The 17,252-nt window shown below is 56.9% G+C and overlaps 1 protein-coding gene and 1 long non-coding RNA gene across 19 annotated transcripts in view; one reads left to right on the forward strand and one right to left on the reverse strand.

The window, feature by feature from the left end:
* The window catches only part of Wiz (WIZ zinc finger), a 24,921-nt gene continuing 7,669 nt past the window's right edge, over positions 1–17,252 (reverse strand). For 2 of the 18 annotated variants that reach the window (XM_021250340.2, XM_087201732.1), the window contains exons 4-13: positions 13,683–15,808; positions 12,317–12,640; positions 9,040–9,210; positions 7,617–8,120; positions 6,202–6,600; positions 5,058–5,606; positions 3,377–3,946; positions 2,761–3,180; positions 2,318–2,513; positions 1–1,153 (exon numbers count right to left, since the gene is read on the reverse strand). In XM_021250340.2, coding sequence (XP_021105999.1) covers positions 994–1,153; positions 2,318–2,513; positions 2,761–3,180; positions 3,377–3,946; positions 5,058–5,606; positions 6,202–6,600; positions 7,617–8,120; positions 9,040–9,210; positions 12,317–12,640; positions 13,683–15,808 — 5,419 coding nt within the window. In that variant the 3' untranslated portion in view covers positions 1–993. Of the gene's footprint in view, positions 1,154–2,317; positions 2,514–2,760; positions 3,181–3,376; positions 3,947–5,057; positions 5,607–6,201; positions 6,601–7,616; positions 8,121–9,039; positions 9,211–10,393; positions 10,704–12,316; positions 12,641–13,682; positions 15,809–17,252 lie in introns of those variants that run through there. The other 16 variants (XM_087201734.1, XM_087201735.1, XM_087201736.1 and 13 more) reach the window with 12 other exon arrangements.
* The window catches only part of LOC110347196 (uncharacterized), an 11,522-nt gene continuing 10,072 nt past the window's right edge, over positions 15,803–17,252 (forward strand). The window contains exons 1-2 of the long non-coding RNA XR_002391645.2: positions 15,803–16,869; positions 17,130–17,230. This is a non-coding gene — a long non-coding RNA (uncharacterized LOC110347196). The remainder of the gene's footprint in view (positions 16,870–17,129; positions 17,231–17,252) is intronic.

Here is a 17,252-nt window from a genome sequence, read left to right on the forward strand (position 1 = left end):
TGTTTCCAGAAGAGAAATTTAATCTAATTTACATACTTCTAGATACATCGATAACCAAAACGTGGCCACTGAAAAAAGTTAAAAGATCAATCAGCTCCCAGTATCTAGCTGGCCTAGGATTGCAAAATAAAAAGATCCACGTTCCTTCTTCTCTACACAAACCGCGTTTTTAAAAAAGTGAAAGGTCTAGGGAGCTATACATAGAAAGCAACAGTGAAAAGGGGAGGGAGGCAAGGGTGGGGGAGGAGAGTGCGGCCCCCCCACCCTAGCCTCCTGGCCGCAGAGCCCCTGAGGCTCCGGGGGGCCTTGACATGGCAGGAGGCAGCTGTCAGCTCTGAGCTCTTCCCAGCTAGGAAGGCCCCTTTGGGGGGCAGCCAACAAGGATATCCGTGGCATTGTGGGCTCAGTTGGGGCTCCCAGGCCCAGCAGGCCCACAGAGGGAGCAAGGCTTCCCCTGAGCAAGCACCGTGGCGTGATGTGGTTGTTTGACTCGGGAACTGGGGGGCTAGGGCAGATCCCGGGCCTCAGGAGGTGCATGTGTGTGTATGTTTGCATGTGTGTGTATGTTTGCATGTGTGTGTATGAGACAATATGCATGGAGGCAAGAGGGAACCAGAACAGGGGTCTTTGGGGTCTCTGCAAATGGCCACGGATGGCAGACATAGCCCTGCCTGGCTGCTAGACACAGAGGGGTGCTGTGCTCCTGTGACCAGATCAGCTGCCACCAGGGACTTGGCTGCAGCTCCTGCTGGACCGGGGAGCATGGACTGCAGGAAGACACCCTGGGGCTCCAGAGTCCTTGGGCTGGGGGAAGGGTGACTAGCTGGCTCCCGGCACCCCAGCTGTAGTGTGCCCGGCCCCTATGAGGTGCCGGTTTGAGGTTTTGGCTTGCTCCTTTGGAAACGGAAAATAAAGCGGAAAGAGAGGGAAGAGGACACAGAGGAGAAACAGGAGACAGAGGTGGCACGAGGATAGATCTGGAATGCTTCTGTGTTAGGGTGCCTCTGCTGAAGCTGTCTGTGCCTGCGGGGCCGGGAGCTCCTCAGGCAGGGGATCCGCTTTAGAGAAATTCATCTCCAGGATGTGCCGCTGTAAGTGCCGTACCCACTCTTCCTGGATGGAGAGGGGACCCTGGAACTCCACTTCACAGAACCTGTGTCAGGAGAGAGACAGAGAGGCGCCACTGCTGTGGAGATGAGCATGCCCAGGATTTAAGGGAAGAGGGGTACAGAAAAAAGCCAGGTATCTCTGTGGGCTTCCATCATGGTTCCCAAGGCCCTCTGCCACCATAATCTGAGATGGTGGAAGGCACAGAAAGGCACAGCATGCTCAAGTCACCAGACCCCTCCTTTTTTCCCCTCCCAGGATCCACAGCTCTGTGGCACCAGACTTGGGTTTAAATCCTTTGGGTTAATTGGGGGTGGGGGGTACCAGGGATTGAACTCTGGACCTTGAGCTTACAAGGCAGGCACCGGAACCACTGAGCTAAATCCCCAGCCCTGTTTTGGTTTTTTGAGACAGGGTCTATATAGTCCAGGCTGGCCTTGAACTCATGCGATCCTTCTGCCTCAGCTTCTTGAATGCTGGGATTATAGGCATGTGCCACCATGCCCAACCTGAATCCTACTTCTGACTTGGCCTGTGTAGCCTGAGATGAGTCACCTCACGTCTCAAGTCCCAGATTCCTGCTCTCTGATGTACACATGGACTTTGATAAGAATTAACTAGAACCTGTTTTTTTCTTAATCTGACAAATATTTGTCAAGAGATTACCATGTGAAAGGTATGATTCTTAGTGTTTTCCTTAACTATTAAAAACTTAGTCCATGCCTGTAATCCCAGGCAGGACTCTAGAGGCTGAGGCAGGAAGATCACCCCAGAGTTCGAGGGCAGCCTGGGCTAGTGAGTTCAAAGCCAGCCTGAACTACACAGCAAAACTCTGTCTCAAAAAACCAAAAAGGAAAAACAACAAAAAACAAACAAACTCAGTCTTGATCAAATCTATCAGGTTAGCAAAACCATCTTAAGAGCCAGGAAATTTAGACATGGAGAAAGTAACTCCTTGCTTGAGATCACAAAGCTGGTTAAGTGTTAAGAGTGGGAATTTGAACCCAGGTCTTGCTTGGGACAAAAAGGGTGTTCACTTGATGGTCCGAGGTGCAGCTGCCTGTGAAGGGCCCCTGGTCTGGGTCTTGTCACACCTAAGGACAGCCCATAAGGCCGTACCTCCCAACTCCCACCAGCGTGTCCTGCTGAGGCCCCCAGCTGCCAAGGGCCAGCTGGGTGTTGGGCCCTTCCTCCCCCAGGGGCAGTGTACCTGCACTTGAGGGTGTATATGTTGCCGATGAATTTGACGAGTGATGTCTGGGGCGGCCGGGGCACCAAGGAGGGGACTGGCCGGACACGGGGTGGGGGTTGCCGCACCTCTTCCAGCTTATGATGCAGGTCATTGGCCTCTTCCCTTCCCCGGGCTGTGGAAGCATCTGCAGGGCGGGCTTGTCGGCGCTCAAATTCTAAGGTGGGGAGAAGGGTGGAAGGTGAGCAGGAAGGCCAGGGGCCTGAGGACAACCCTGCCTTCAGGGAGTCAGGGCAAATGCTGTGGAGACTTGTGAGCAAGGACAGCTGATGACTGACAGCTGCCTGGATGGGAGGATGGTGGACAGAAGGTCGAACAACTGGGAAAGAGAATATAGGCCAGAGCTCAGTGGGTGGCCAGGTGGTGCCCGCCCTGGTGCCCCTCACCCGTGGACTGGAACTCACTGTTGATATTCTGCCGCTGGTGCTCCTCAGCCTTTACAGTGCCTGGCGGGCTGGCTGCCAGAGGCCGCTCACCACCATCGGCTGCCCGGCCAGCCTCAGGTCCTGGCTCTCCGCCGGCACTGCGGCCAACGAAGGACAGGCCCCCAGGTGCCAGCCCCAGGGGCGGCCGCCGGTCACTGTCACGGCCATGGCCAGCACTTCGGAACTTCTTGGTGAAGGGGCGACCGCCCTGGATGTAGCTGCGGTAGGCGCCCACCTTCTGGGGCCGGTGCTTGATCCACTCACTCAGTGTCTCGATGGGCGAGCCATTGACACACCACTCCGTCACACCAAACTGCCGCAGGTGCGCCCGTGCGTGGCTGGCCAGGGCTTTTCGGTTCTCAAAGTAAAGGCCACAGAGCTCGCAGCAGGCCTCGGTGGCTGCAGGCAGAGGGGTGCTGCTGAGCCAGGGCTCCAAGGGGACAGGCATACCCAGACGGCCTCCAATCATCCCACCTCCCACCCAGGGACCTTGCCTCAGGGGCCCTGCTTGGGGTCAGTGTGGGTGTCTGTGGCACTGCCTGGCCTTGGAGGCCCTGGCGTATGCCCTCCCAGGACCCTGCCACCCACTGCTTACAGGAGTGGGCGGTCTTCTCATGGAGGGTCTTTGCCTTGAATGGCAGTTCAGTCTGGATGTAGGTCTTGGCCTTGACCTCTGCTGGGAGGAGGCGGTCCTCCTGCAGGGGCCGCTTGGCTCCCACTGAGCCCAGGAAGCCGGTGGCTGAGGGCTTGGCGCCAGTGATGGGCGTCAGGCTGAGCTCCCGGGGAACCTGGGCTGGCCCAGCTCCTGGTTTGCTGGGCCGGCCAGCCAGGGGAGACAGCAGCAGTGGGGACTGCACAGGCCCAGGGGCCGCTGTGGGGGGCCCATCCTCAGCCAAGGCAGGAGCCAGGTCCCCAGCCGGCGGCTCCTTCTTGATGAGGCATGGCTTGGACTTCTTCTTCAGGATCTCCCGAAGCGTGTCAATGGGCGAGCCGTTCACAGACCACTCAGTCACACCCATCTGCCGCAGGTGGGAACGTGCGTGGCTTGACAGGCCCTTGCGGTTCTCGAAGAACTCACCGCAGAATTCACAGCGGATGTCGCGCACCGGCTCTGCCCGGGACGCTGCAGGGGGTCCGGGGAGGGAGGAGGAGAAGGAGGCAGCGGCTGCGGGCAGGAAGCCTCCAAGCTCAAGGCCCATGTCATTGGCGGCTGCCTGGCTGCCCCTGTCCACGCCCCCACCACCCCCTGCCAGACTCCAAGGACCTGCTCCCTCATCTGGGCCTCCAGAGGCTCCTGTCATGTATGCAGCCCTTCTGTGCGTTCCAGCTGGCTTCATGATGGGACCCTGTGTGATGCTGAGCCAGTCACTTTCCCTCTCTGAGCCTCAGTTTCCTCCTCTGTAAGATGGAGATGGAAACCTTCACTTCCCAGAGGTACTGGGAAGGGTGAAATTGAAAACAATTTAGATCACGTGGCACAGAGCTGACACATGAGCTCTAAGGCACTGCTTGGGCTGTCCTTACCTGCTTGGCTTACAGTAGGCACTTGATCAATCCAAGCAGAATGGACTAGCGATGGTGTGAGAAGCAAGCAAGCAACAGTGACCTGATGACAAGTACCAAAGACAGCTTTCCTTTTTTAATTTTTCCTGATACTGGGGATCGAATTCAGGACCCTGTGCTTGCAAGCCAGGCGTGGCGCCACTGAGCTACATCCCCGGCCCCATGGAGAGCTTTCTGTAACCAGACACTGTGCTAAGTGCTTTCCTGAGAAAACTGTACAAATGTGGGACTATGCTGATCTCCATCTTCCAAATGAGGAAATTTGCCCAAGGTCACCTATTACTAGATTATGGAGGAAGAGCGATCTCAACTCAAACTTGACTCCAAATGCCAAGCAATCAAGTACCAGGAATGTCAGGAAGACACAGTTCAGACATACACTACCAGACCTTTTTTGGCTGCCAGTGGCAGACATCATTAATTGATGCCTGCAGTCTTATCCCCTAGGTGCCTGATAGGAAATCCTTGCCAGTCAATGGAAGATGGCACCACTGAAGGATACAATTCTGCCTTGTCTGTATGAGTAAAGGGGAGTGAAGCAGCAGCTCGGCTGCAGGAGTCTGCATAGCAGGAATGCACAGCTGGCCTGGGTCCTCTGGACCCGGGCAACCTCCCTTCCATTTCAACTCTGGGCACTGTGGATACCCCCAAGGGGAAGCAGGGAGGAGACCCCTCCAATTGTTCTCCCTGCCCTGCCATAGGGTCACACTTACACAGGTTCAAGGGTGTCATGTCTTCCCGCGGCGCCCCCCAGGGACCCTCAGATGGGTGTGTCTCCCCATGAAGGGCCCCCGGCAGCATCTCCCGCTTGATCTCCACCCGCATTTGTTCAGGCTTCAGCTTCTTGTGCAGGGAGTGTGCAGTCAGGCCTGGAAACATCTTCCGGGCCGTGGGAGGAGAGGCAGTTGGTGAGTGGCCCAGGGGGCTGCCTGGTGGCGGTGGCAACTTCTTGGCCAGGGGTGAGATATGAAGGTCAGAAGGACTGCGGGCCTCTAGTGAGCTGCCAGGACCTCCACTGCCCACCACCTTGGCCAGGGTTTTTGGGCTGGGCCCTGGAGGATGGGCATGGCCACCAGGCCGAGACTGGGTCCGTCTCTTCAGGATCTCCCGCAGCGTGTCGATGGGCGAGCCGTTGACATACCACTCGGTCACACCCATCTGCCGCAGGTGGGAGCGTGCGTGGCTTGATAGGCCCTTGCGGTTCTCAAAAAACTCACCGCAGAACTCGCAGCGGATGTCTCGTGCTGGCTCTGGGCCGGAGGCTGTAGCAGGAGGAGAAAAGGGCAGTCAGAATCATGGGCATCATCGTCACGGTCACCTGCAGGAGTGTCCTGGTTGGCTGGGTGTGGGTGGCAGCACATCCACAGGTTAGGGTGGTGGTGGAGGGCAGATGCAAGCTAGGGAGCTCAGGAGCAGGACAGGGGACCAGACACCTGGCAGGAGCAAGGGGAGGCTCTGGAGAGCCAATAGGCCCTCAGTCCTGGTGGAGGAGAACAGCACCGAGACTCAATGGTTCTTTGGGTCCCAACAAGGACAGGGTGGGAGGGCTAGAAGTGGCAGCCTAGGTGCCACCCGCCATTGAGACCAGGGGCAGATGTGGGCACCTTCCATACCAACAGGCAGGACCCTTCCCTTGGCCTTTATTCTCGGGGAGGGTCATGGTGATGGAGATCAAAGGCCAAGAGAGGGCCAAGCAGCCCACTGCCAACAAGATCTCTGGGCAGAGCCAACCCACTGCCAAGGGCCCCTGTCTACTCTCTGCCCCCAGATGGAGGGAGTAGGGAGGGGGCTGTGACCTCCCCCGGGAGGGGCTCCAGGGCCCATAGGGAGGAGGGGGTGGCTGAAGTGAGAACCTACAGAGATTGAGAGGAGACGGCTCCACATCAGAGGCCCAGAAAATGCCGGCGGCTGCAGCTGCCGAGAGGTCCTGCTTCCCCCAGGGGCTGGCCATACCCTCGGCCTTCAGCTTGGCCTTCTTGGCCGGCGGTAGAGGGGGGAGCAAGGAGAGGGCCGCAGAGGCGGAAGGAGGCCGCCCCAGCTGGGCCAGGGCGCCGTGCCCGGGTGGGAGGCGGATCTGGACGCCGTCCCTCCTGATGAGCCCGTGGAGCACGTCTATGGGGGATCCCTTGGCGTCCGGGTCGCTGACGCCCAGGTGGCGCAGGTGGGCACGGGCGTGGCTGGACAGGCCCTTTCGGGTCTCAAACCAGGCACCGCACAGCTGGCAGTCCAGCTCTCTGCCCCCGTCACTATCTAAAGCTGCGGAGACAAAACACAGGGGGGTTCACGGCCGCCACCTTGGCTGGCCCTGGAGGACAGAGGTAGGAGGGTCTGGTGTGACTCTTAGCTGCCCAGGCAATTAGGGGTCCAGGTCTCATGCCACATATTTATTTAGAGAGGTTTTGGGCAACAAGACACCTGTTCCCTGCCTAGCCCTTTAGGATAAAGCTAAAAAGTGGAGAACTTAAAGATGCTGTGTATATTGATGGTGACGAAATTCCTGGGGCAAATTCTGCTGCTCCCAGGCTCTCTCCTCTGAGATCCCTACTATGGAAGCTATGTGGGCAGACAGTGGATGCGTGGTAGGGGACATAGAGCTGCCAAGCACCATACAGCCAAGGGCACAGCTACTGAAAGCACAGCAGATTCAGTCCAAGTGGCTTCAACTGGGGTGCTCCAAAGGGCAGGGGGCCAGACTCGCCACCCTCTAAGACTATAATGCTTGCAAATGTACAGAAAAGCTTGATGTCCTGCAGGATACCCTCATAAAACCTATTCATTGTGCCCTTCTTCCTTTCTTCCCAAGCCCCATTTACCAAGCCCACAGGGAGCCCAGGTAGAGGGGTTCCCTGGCTAACAGTTAAAGACACCTCCACACGGGATGGCCAAAAAGACACAGGGACCTCCTGTCAAGTGGACCACCTGTCTACCTGCAGGACCCAAGATGCTCCAAACTCCCATGGGGAATCCAGGGCCACAGTACTCCAGGTGACTTTCACTGCTCCACCCAGCCCCAGCCCATAGGAGAAGGAAAGCTGCCCTGATGTGGTAAGGATGACCCCAGTGGGCTCAGCAGCTGCAGCCAGGTCTCTAGGGCAAGATGTGCCAAGTGGGGTAGACACAGTGAATGCCTCAACCAGCACTGTGATTCAGCTGACCCAGGATGTAGAAGCTGCAGCCCCCACTGTTGCCACCTGGGCCGTCCTGATCTGAGGCCCAACTGACATTCCCTCCCAGTGCTGGGACCGCCCTCAACTCCTGGGACCCATACTCACTGAGGTTCAGGGGCCCCTCGTCATCAGACTGGGGCCATTGTGCCTTTGGGGAGGCTGGCCGGGGGCTCAGGGACAGCTGGGGGCTCTTGTCCTCAGGATTCTTCAGGGTAGAGGAGCCCGCCAGGGCCAGAGGTGCCTTCTTGAGGAGTGGAGAGCCGGGTGAGTGGGTCAAGCCCTTGGCTGAGAAGCCTGGAGGTGACTTGATGGCTTTGTTGACAGCAGGGGCATCCAGGGGCTTGGCCAGGGTAAGCAGGCCGGGGCGGGTAGAGCCAGTGATCAACTCCTTCGGTGAGTTAGACTTTTTAGCCAGGCTCGGGGGCAGCCCAAGGGGACTGTCAGGCAGACCCTTCTGTTTCACGAGCTCGTAGAGGAGGTCGATGGGGGCGCCACTGCTCTCCGACTCTGCCACCCCAAGCTGCCGCAGGTGGGAACGTGCGTGGCTGGACAGGCCCTTGCGAGTCTCAAAGCAGGCACCGCAGACCTCACAGGTAGTCAGGCTCTGGGCTGGAGGGCAAGACAGAGGCCAGGAGAGGAGGCTGTGAGCTGCGGGTCCAGCTCACCTGCTTTTCCTCCCCCTCACCCAGACTCCATATTAAGTGTATTGGTTCTCTTAAGACCCCTTGATGTTCACAGTGATTCTAAATGGGTGGGGATTAGCCCAACTGGTTTGCAAGTAAGTAAACTGAGGCTCAGAGGAGGTAAGAGTTGTGCCCAAGGGTACGGAGCAGGAGGCAGAGCCCTTCTGTGGTCCAGCCACTGGGGATGCCTTTCAGACCTCTGAAGCACCAGGGTGCCCTGGCAACATGTTCACACAAACACTAGCTTGCCAGCCACATGCTGCATGCCAAGCTGAGTCCAAGCCACTCTCTGTGGCTCAACTCATGCCCTAAATGCTGGATGGGAGGGCTCAGCCATGGTCCCTGCAGTTCCTTGTGCGCCCTTCTGTAGTGCCTTTATCTCTGTCTATTTGCTTCCCTACTTCTCCGCCCTCCAACTTCAATGATCCAAGGGCAAAGGCCAGGTCCATTTTGCTCTTCTGACATTCCTGGGAACCAGCACGACGCTTGTCACTACTTAAAACAACTTCAGAATCAACAGACAGACTAACTTGTATTACATGAAACATGGCACAGCTAACAAGAGTCAGAGTTGGTAAATGACGAGGTCTGAGTGTGAGCTCTTGACCATCATGTGCACTGCTTCTCTGGACTGTCCAGTGAGGGTGCACCTGGGGACCACGTACAGCTAGGGCTGTAGAAACTCAGGGGAGAAGACAGCTGGGGGGGTCTCCTCAGTTCCTGCAGATGCTAGACACAAAGCCATGTCTGACTTGGAGAACCACACTAACTCCCAGGTCTGAGAGCTCCCCTGTGAGTATGAGCAGCCTGGCCAGCACCTCCCCACACACACCTGGACCACTCACCCTTGAGGTCCGGCAGTTCCTGTTTGCTGCCATGAGGAACCTCTGTGGCCACTTTCGTGCTCAGTCGACTGGCCACCTGCTCCAGAGCCCCAGGGACAGGCAGGGTCTTCTTAGGGAGCGGGGGTGACCCCAAGTCCATGGCCACCATTGTGTTTTCCTCAGAACCTAGGCCTGTGGGGTGGAGAAGACAGACTCAGGCCACAGCTGGGCTGTCTACTCCCAGAAAGACAGAGGATGGCACTTCTGCCTCATCTTTGGCACCTGCTTGCACTTTGCTAAGCATCTTACCCCCTGGAAAGCTGAAGTTCCTCCCATAACCCCCAGTGCCAGCATAATGCAGAGACATTGAGACAATGTTCCCATGACAGCAGAAACAAACACCAGAAGGTGAACAGGTCAGGGGACCCTGTGCAAGTTTGAGCTGAGACTCCCATCCCAGTGCTCTCAGCGAAAACAACTCTCTGGAGAGAAGTTATATAAGAGGAGTATTTACAAGTGGGGATAGTCAGAAGGTAAACCTGACAAAATAAGAACAGGGTCAGGAGGCCTGAGAGACAATGAAGCAGGGACAAGGAGGGACTCAGGGCTTATGAAAAATTTCCACATACAAGACAGCTGGAGTTGGGACTCCAGAGGCACCTTGGGTCGGGGTGGTCTACTCATCACCAGTCAACCCCTAAATGGGGTAAGGTGAGAAGCAGGGGCCTGGACCAGGAGCGATTCTGATTGGAATTAAAAAACCTTGAAGTTTCTGAAGCATTTAAAGGCAAGGAAGCTTTCCTTGGTGAGAGATGTGTAAGGAGAATAAATCAAAGGTGGGTTTTCCTGGTTTAATTCTCCATAGAAAGGGAGGCCTGTTTGTATCAAGTTTAGAGTTCAGGACCTCGGGGTGCTCCGTGGGAGCCGAGAAGGCAGGGGGGCCAGGGAAGTCCCCTGCTCAGTTTGAGTCCTACACAGAGGCAAGAAAGCAGACAGGGAAGCCAGGAGGAGACCGGGGCCCGAGGACTTTGCCAAAGTCTCCGGGTGGGGTGGGCGCGTCTGTCAAATTCGACAGGTCCAAAGTGGGATTGCGCATGGAGGGGACCGGAACCGCGACAAGGGACGCTCCCAGGACCCCGAAAGAAGCAGGAGACCCGTCAGGTGGGGTGAGGACTCCGAGGAGCGGAGGCGGGGTTTTTCTCAGGTCCGGGACCCGGCGAGTGGCGACAGGGTCGTTCCTGGGCCCGCGCGACTTTTGGGGCGGGGGGAGGGGAGCGGGGAATCCCACAGACTGGACGGCGGGCATCGGGGGTGGCACGGGTGCGTGAGACGCCGACTCTCCCCTCACGGAACCCTCACCGGGCCCAACTCTTACCCGGCGCGAGCAGGGGCCCCGGTCCCGGCTCCGGCTCGGCCTTGGGCCCGTCCCGCGGCGGCGGCGGCGGCGGCGGCGGCGGCGGCGGCGGCGGCGGCGGCGGCGGCGGCGTTGGCGGCGGGGGTGGGGGTGGCGGGGGTGGCGGCGGCGCGGGGAGGGCCACAGGGCCCGGGCTCGGGGGACCTGCCGGGGGCGCCCCCGTTGGCGCGCGCTCCCGGGCGCCCCCCGCGCGCGGCCCCGCCGCCGCCTTGCTCTCCGCTTTTGTCACTCGGCACTGGGCGGTGGAGGCGGCCATCTTGGCTCCGGCGCACGCGGGGCGGCCGCCCCAGGCGAGAGCAGCCGAGCACCGAGTACCGCAGCCGAGAGCGCTCCGCTCCGCCCCGCCCCACCCCGTCCCGCCCCTCGGGGCGCGCCCAGGTCGGCCTGTCGAGCGCCGAGCTCCAAGAGCCAACCTCTCTTGTGAGCAATTCAAAAACGACAGCTGCAGACCCTTGAGAGTTGCCTTTCGAGTCCCAGCTCACCCTTGCAGGCAGGCCACGCGCTGAGCAGCCTCCAACTGCCCCTCCAGCCCTGGGTCTAAGATGGGAATGCTCTAAGCTACACGCCGGCACCTCAAAATTAGCATTCAGCCTTTCGACGGGCGGAGCTATGACTTGCCCTGGAACCCTGCCCCATTTTTTCCCCTAGAAGTCTCCTCCGGGTCGACAACCCTGGAAGTCACCTGATCCTCACCACGAATATTCCCCCCAACATTCCCCAGGTGTCCCATAGTCCCAGGGAACTCTGCCGGCCCGCCACTACCTACATTTCAAGCATTGCCTGCTTCTCCCGCTCCAACTCCTAACGGATTACACCCAGCTGTTCCTTGACAGCTGGGTGGGACCAGAATGTGGCCATTGCCCCTCCCCCAACCTGGAACACATCCCCTCCACTTGGGAGAGGGGAGGAGACTTCTAAGGACAACCAGCAAATGACGTGCTCAGAAGTCAGTTCTGCCTGTGTGGCTAGGGCAAAACAGATGATACAGTTTCCTTATCCATAAAATGGGTACTCAACAAACCTAGGGTTGGGGATGTATGTAGCCCAAGGGTATAACTTTTGCCTAACATATGCAAGGCCCTGGGTTTTATCCAGGACTACAAAAACAAAAGAAGCAAACTCCCCAAAACAGCAGTAGCAGCAGCAGCAACAAAACTCTTGGCACCACAGACTCATTTTTAAGCAAACCTGAGATGATACAGGTTGAAAGCTTAGCACAGCAAGTACTCAAGTATGAGAAGAGTTTATCAGTGTTGCCAGACAAAGCAGACATTGGCTGAAAATCTAGACTCTGGTCTCTAGATCTGCACCATCCAATAGGATGACCAGTGGCTAAGTACTAAGCACATTTCAAGTGCTTGATAGCTAAGCACTCACCACAAGTTTGAGGCCAGCCTGGACTACATAGTGAGTTCAAGGCCAGCCTGAACTACACAGTGAAACCTTGCTCAAAAAGCAAAAACAAAAGCAAAAACAAAAAAAAAGAAAGAAAGAATCTGGAGTCTCTCTGGCTGTGTAACCTTGGGCTGGTTAAGTTCTCTGTGCCTCAGTTTGTCTTCTGTAAAATGGGGATGATATCAACCACCTTTCTAGGACCACTGTGAGACTCTCAATAAGTTTGTCACTATAAAGTAACAATGCTGGCTCCTAGTAAGAGCTCAATAAGCATTTGCAGGGAGAAACTGGATCCAGAAAGGGACCCTGGCCCAGCCCCTGAATGAAACAGAAATGACTCCTAAGAGACTCCTGACTATCCTTACTGAAGAGGTAGGTTGCCAATAATATACTTTGTAAAGTGACAGGAAATGATTCAGAAAAGTAGAGTGTCCACCTCCCTCCCTCCATCCCTCTGAGCTCCAGTTACCTGCCCCCTCCTCGCCTTACCATCTCCATAGGCCGGCCCAGGGTCCTCAGCCCAGGTGGGTGGGAAAGGAACGGTGAGAGGTAAGCGTGGCCGGCGGGAGGTCAGGAAGCTGCCAGGTGGCCCACCGGGCTCGCGCCCCAGAGGGCTGGGGGGCAACTCAGCCGCTGAAGTGGCCAGCAGCTCCTGTAAGATGTTGATGGGCGAGACGGTGAGTTCCCAGTTGGTGATGCCAAAGTCTCGTAGGTGTGCCCGGGCATGGCTGGAAAGGCCGGCCCGTGTGTCAAATCCTGCCCCACAGAAGTCACACCGCATCAGACTGAAGGTACCTGGGTCGAAGTTGGCCACTGCAGAGAGAGGACATGGACTATGTGGAGTAGGGTGGGGTGGGGCGGGGCCACTCTCCAGCCCCAACGCCTCTCCCTCTGTGAATCACCCTGGATGGCCTGCCTCCCCTTCTTGTCCTGCTTGCCCCACACCTCTGTGCACCCACCTCTCCTTGCTGGCAAGCTTGATCTCCTGGGTCCTCCCTCCCTATTGGGCAATTTGCAATCATCTGCATGCTCAGTAGAAAACCTCCTCATGTCTATTTTTGCTCACCATTGCCTCGGTGCTATGAATTAAATATGTGTGGCATGAAGAAATACACAGAGGACACAATACCCCCCCTACCCTGTCAGCCTTCTCTGAACACCCAGGTGAAGTCAAGGATTTCCTCTCAGCTTTCCCAGCCTCCTGGTTTCCCGAGTTCCCATTGCAATGTCTTACTACCTGCTTTGCTGGCGGTCTACTCCTTGACTGTCTCCTCGTCTATACACACAACACTCACATGCCAAACTCCATACCAACATCTCCCTAAGTGGGCTCCATGACTTTTGATGTCAAAACCACCCAGAACTACCAGCTCCCTTTGGAAACCAACCTCTAGAATCAGAACTTTGTGGCCCTGGAGTCTTCATATCCCATAGGCATCCCAAGTTCTGAAGCCTACCAACAGTCTCCTTGCTTCTGGCCTAGGCCATGGACTTGAGGAGGGCAAGAACTGCTGTTTCATTTACTGGTGGTCCCCCAGTGCCAAGAACAGAAGGGAACTTGCTCAGAGAGTTAAATGGAACTCTCCCTGGGCCCCATTCCTCTGCCCAGCCCCCTTCCTCTGGCTGCCAGCATGGCCAGGACACTGGAGCATCCCCATACATCCACTGATCTTTGGTGGTGACCTTTGCTGTGACTCCTACTAGGTCTCCTCCGGAGGGTGTCCCCAGTTTCACTCTGCATGGTGCTAGGGGATTTAAAGTGAGGTTAGTGGGGTTTAGAACTCAGCTGCCTGGCCATGTGGCTCTCAGGCCTCAGAAGGAGAAGGAGGTGGGTGTTGAAGCAAAACCCCCCTACCTTTCTTCTTCTTCTTCTGGAAGGAAAACCTGCGCTCGATGGCCTTCACCTCCTCTGCAGAGATGAAATGCCGCACGTTGTAACTGACGCCCACGCGGTTCAGGTGGCCCCGAACGTGGTTGGCCAAGCCGATGCCATTGTGGAAGCGATCTGGGCAGTAGGGGCATTTCCGCTCCTCGTTCTTCAGGACCATGGCCGGGTCTCCCTCCAGGAGTGTGTCCAGCCCCAGTGGGCCGCCCAGCGGAGCATCCAGGAGCAGGAAATCCAGAGGGTGGGTGACCCCCAGACCCAACTCCTCAGGCTGCAGCCTTGGGGGTGCCCTGGCCACTGCGGCTATGACCTGTGGCTGGAGTTTCGCCAACAGAACAATGGGCACCATCCCTCTGAGCTGCTGCCGCTGTACCCTCGAGGCCTCTGCTGCCTGCAGGACAACTTGGAAAGTGCGCTTCAACTCTAGGGCTGGCTGGGGGATGAGGCTGGGGGCGGCTGGGGGCGGGAAGACCCCATTCTCAGAGGAAAAATCCATTTCGGAAGCCAACACCACATCCTCATCTTCCTCCTCCTCTTCACTCCAAGGATGTCTCTGGTCCCCCAGCCCCTGTGGACAAACAGTGCTTCTGTTTCTACTGAGCTGTATGGGGTAAGGGGTAGATGCCAGTGGGGAAGGAAAGACCAACCTTCCGAGAGGCCTCTGGCTGGAGTGGTGTGGGAGTGGCTTTGACAGTGGGAAATCCCTCATGCCCAGCTGCTGGCAGTCTGGGCCAAAAGCCAGGCCCGGGTCGTATCCAGCAGGGTTCTCCCGCCACATGGGGGCCAAGAGTGGCTCAGCTTTGCCAAAGTAGTCCATGGCAGCGGTGTCGGGGAAGCTGGTGTATGCATCCTGGCTAGTGCCTGGCTGGCTGGTGGGGTCCTCCTCAAAGGCCTCGCCATCCTCCTCCCAGTGGGGACGTGCATGCACGAGCCTCATGTGTTCCCTGAGCAAGCTCTCGCTTCGTGCGGGAAAGCCACAGAAGACACAGGCACTGAGGCCTGAGGCGGCTCCATAGGGTGGATAGACAAGGGTGCTGGCATCGGGCCCTGGGCTTCCGGCCCTGCTGCTGCCCCCAAAAGGCTCCTTGGCAGGCTGGCTGGGCGGCTCGAACGCATGCAGCTTAGCATGCTGAACAAAGGCCCTGGAGGAGTTGGTGCCAAAGATACACTTGGGACACTGCAGGCGGGCCTCACGGCCCTCATCACCTGGAAATCGCTTCAGCTTCTGGATCTCCTCTATGATCTTCTCCCGGGAGGCCTGGTGGAGCTGCCGGTGCTGCTCCAGGGCAGTGGGATCAGCAAAGGCCCAGCCACACTCGCCGCAGGCCAGGGGGGCCAAGTCCGCCGGGGGCTCCTGGCCGGGGGCTCGGCGGTGCTGGCTCATGTGTTCTAGGAGGTGTTCTTTGTGCTTGAAATAGATGCTACACTCGATGCATGGGAACACGGCAGGTTCCTCCTCATCCTCTTCCTCTGGGCTGGCCACACTATCGGCCATCTCCTCCAGCAGCTCACACAGGTAGGGCCCTGTGGAGATGGGAGGTAGCACAGGCTGGAGCCGCTCCACCGATGCCTCCGAGTTCACCATCCACGTCTGCATGGCCACTTCTGAGGCTACAGTGGGCAGCCCCCACTCAGAGGGCTGGGCCAGTCCTTCCAGGTCTTCTCTGGTGCTCACCACCCCCACGTCCAAGGTCTTAGGGGTGTCTTCCACTGGCACGATCACGCTCCCGGAGGAGGCTAGGGGAGGTGGTTGGGGACACAGGTCCAGGTGCATCCCTGCATCCTGCAGAGGCCCTTGCTCCTTCCTGTCTTGGAGCCAGTCAAACCTGGGTTGGCCCTGGGGGGCCTTCTCTAAGAGCTTCAGTTCACCCTGGTGCTGCAAGAACTTCCTAGAGCCGTCAAACTCAGCATGGGGTTTCATGGTTCTCAAAATGACTGAGTCCTCAAAGCTCGGCTCAGATGGGATGCCTTCCCCAGCCTCCTGGACCAGGGGGTGCTCCCAGGGCCCCCGGCCATCAGGGGGGCCAGGGAAAGGACCCAGTAAGTGGGGTGGTGGGGAGCCCGGCCGGAAGTCCAGGCTGCCTCCATCCCAGCAGCTGTAAGGAAGTGCCAAATGGGGACAAGTTAGCCATGGACCTCAGTTTCCCTTCCTAGAGTAGAGATGGTGGGGAGTCCTCCCAGGTCATCTGAGGCAGGCCTCAGAGATCCAGCCCAAGGGTGACTTCAGCAAGGCTAGGCATATGGGGGTAAGGGGAGGGACTTCTAGTAAGGGCCCTTCTAGAACTATTGTTTTTGTTTGTTTTTTTGAGACAGGGTCTTGCTATGTAGTCCAGGCTGGCCTCAAACTTGCAGCAATCCTCCTGTCTCAGGCTCCTGAGTGCTGGGATAACAGGCATGCACTATCAAACCCAGCTCTTCTAGAACTATGGGGTCAAAAGTCAGGTTGGAGTCTAGGATGTCCACATAGCCCGGACCCACTGCACCACGGGGAAATGTGCAAACACAGGGGCATGGGGCAGCCTCTAAGGCACATCCCCAGGTCTAGTGGCAACGTCACCCTTCATCTTTCCCCCAGGAGGACTCAAGACTCTGACCTGTGTTCCAGGCTGCTCTTATCTTAATCCTTCCCAATCTGGGGCGATTTTAATTAATTACACCTCTCACCCAAATTTGGCAAAAGTTAACTTTGCAGCAGAACAATTCAAAAGATGCATCTGCTCCCCACATTGCCCCTCTTGGAAGGGCAGAGTCAGGGGTAGTTGATGGTCTGTGCTCACCTGCTGGCCCCAGTGACCTTGACCTTCTCAAGTACAAAGTGGGTGGGGCCTGGGTGGAGGAAACAAAGCAACTTCCCTGGGCCTCAGTTTTCCAAACCTCAAAATGGGTAAGAATTTCAAGAACCAGGAACCTCCTCACTCTAATACAATGTCTAAGGAGGTTTTTTTTTTTTTCAGTACTGGGGATTGAATCTAGGGTCTTGCACATGCTAGCTAAGCATTCTAACATTGATCTACACCCAAAACCCTTTTAAAATTTTTTCATTTTGAGATAGGGCTTTGCTCAGTCACTAATTTGCCTGAGCTGGGCTTGAACTTGTGACCCTCCTGCCTCAGCCTCCTGAGTAGCTGGGATGACAGGCATGCAGCACTACACATGGGTAAGGAGCTTTTTTACAGTTGACATCAGTGAAAACATCATGGTGTTTATTTAAATACTTGCAAGGGTGGGGGTGTAGCTTTGTGTTAGAGCTCTTGCCTGGCATGCATGGGGCCCTGGGTTCGATCCCAGCACAGCAAAAAAAATTTTTTTTGGTACTGGGGATCAAACTCAGGACCTTGTGCTTGCGAGGCAGGCGTGGTGCTACTGAGCTAAATCCCTGGCCCTAAAAAAAATTTTTTTTTTTAATGCTCACCACAGTCTTTCAAACGGGGACCCTGATCCTGCAAGATATAAGCTGAAGAAAGGCACAACTTGTAGTGCAGAGAAGCACTTTGCTTCACCTGTTGCCTGTGACCAATGTAAGTTCTCACTGTGACTGTA

Source organism: Heterocephalus glaber, unplaced genomic scaffold, assembly GCF_053883595.1.
Source record: "Heterocephalus glaber isolate CG9 unplaced genomic scaffold, H.glaber_assembly_v1.0 deba00001760, whole genome shotgun sequence".
Classification (NCBI taxonomy): domain Eukaryota; kingdom Metazoa; phylum Chordata; class Mammalia; order Rodentia; family Bathyergidae; genus Heterocephalus; species Heterocephalus glaber.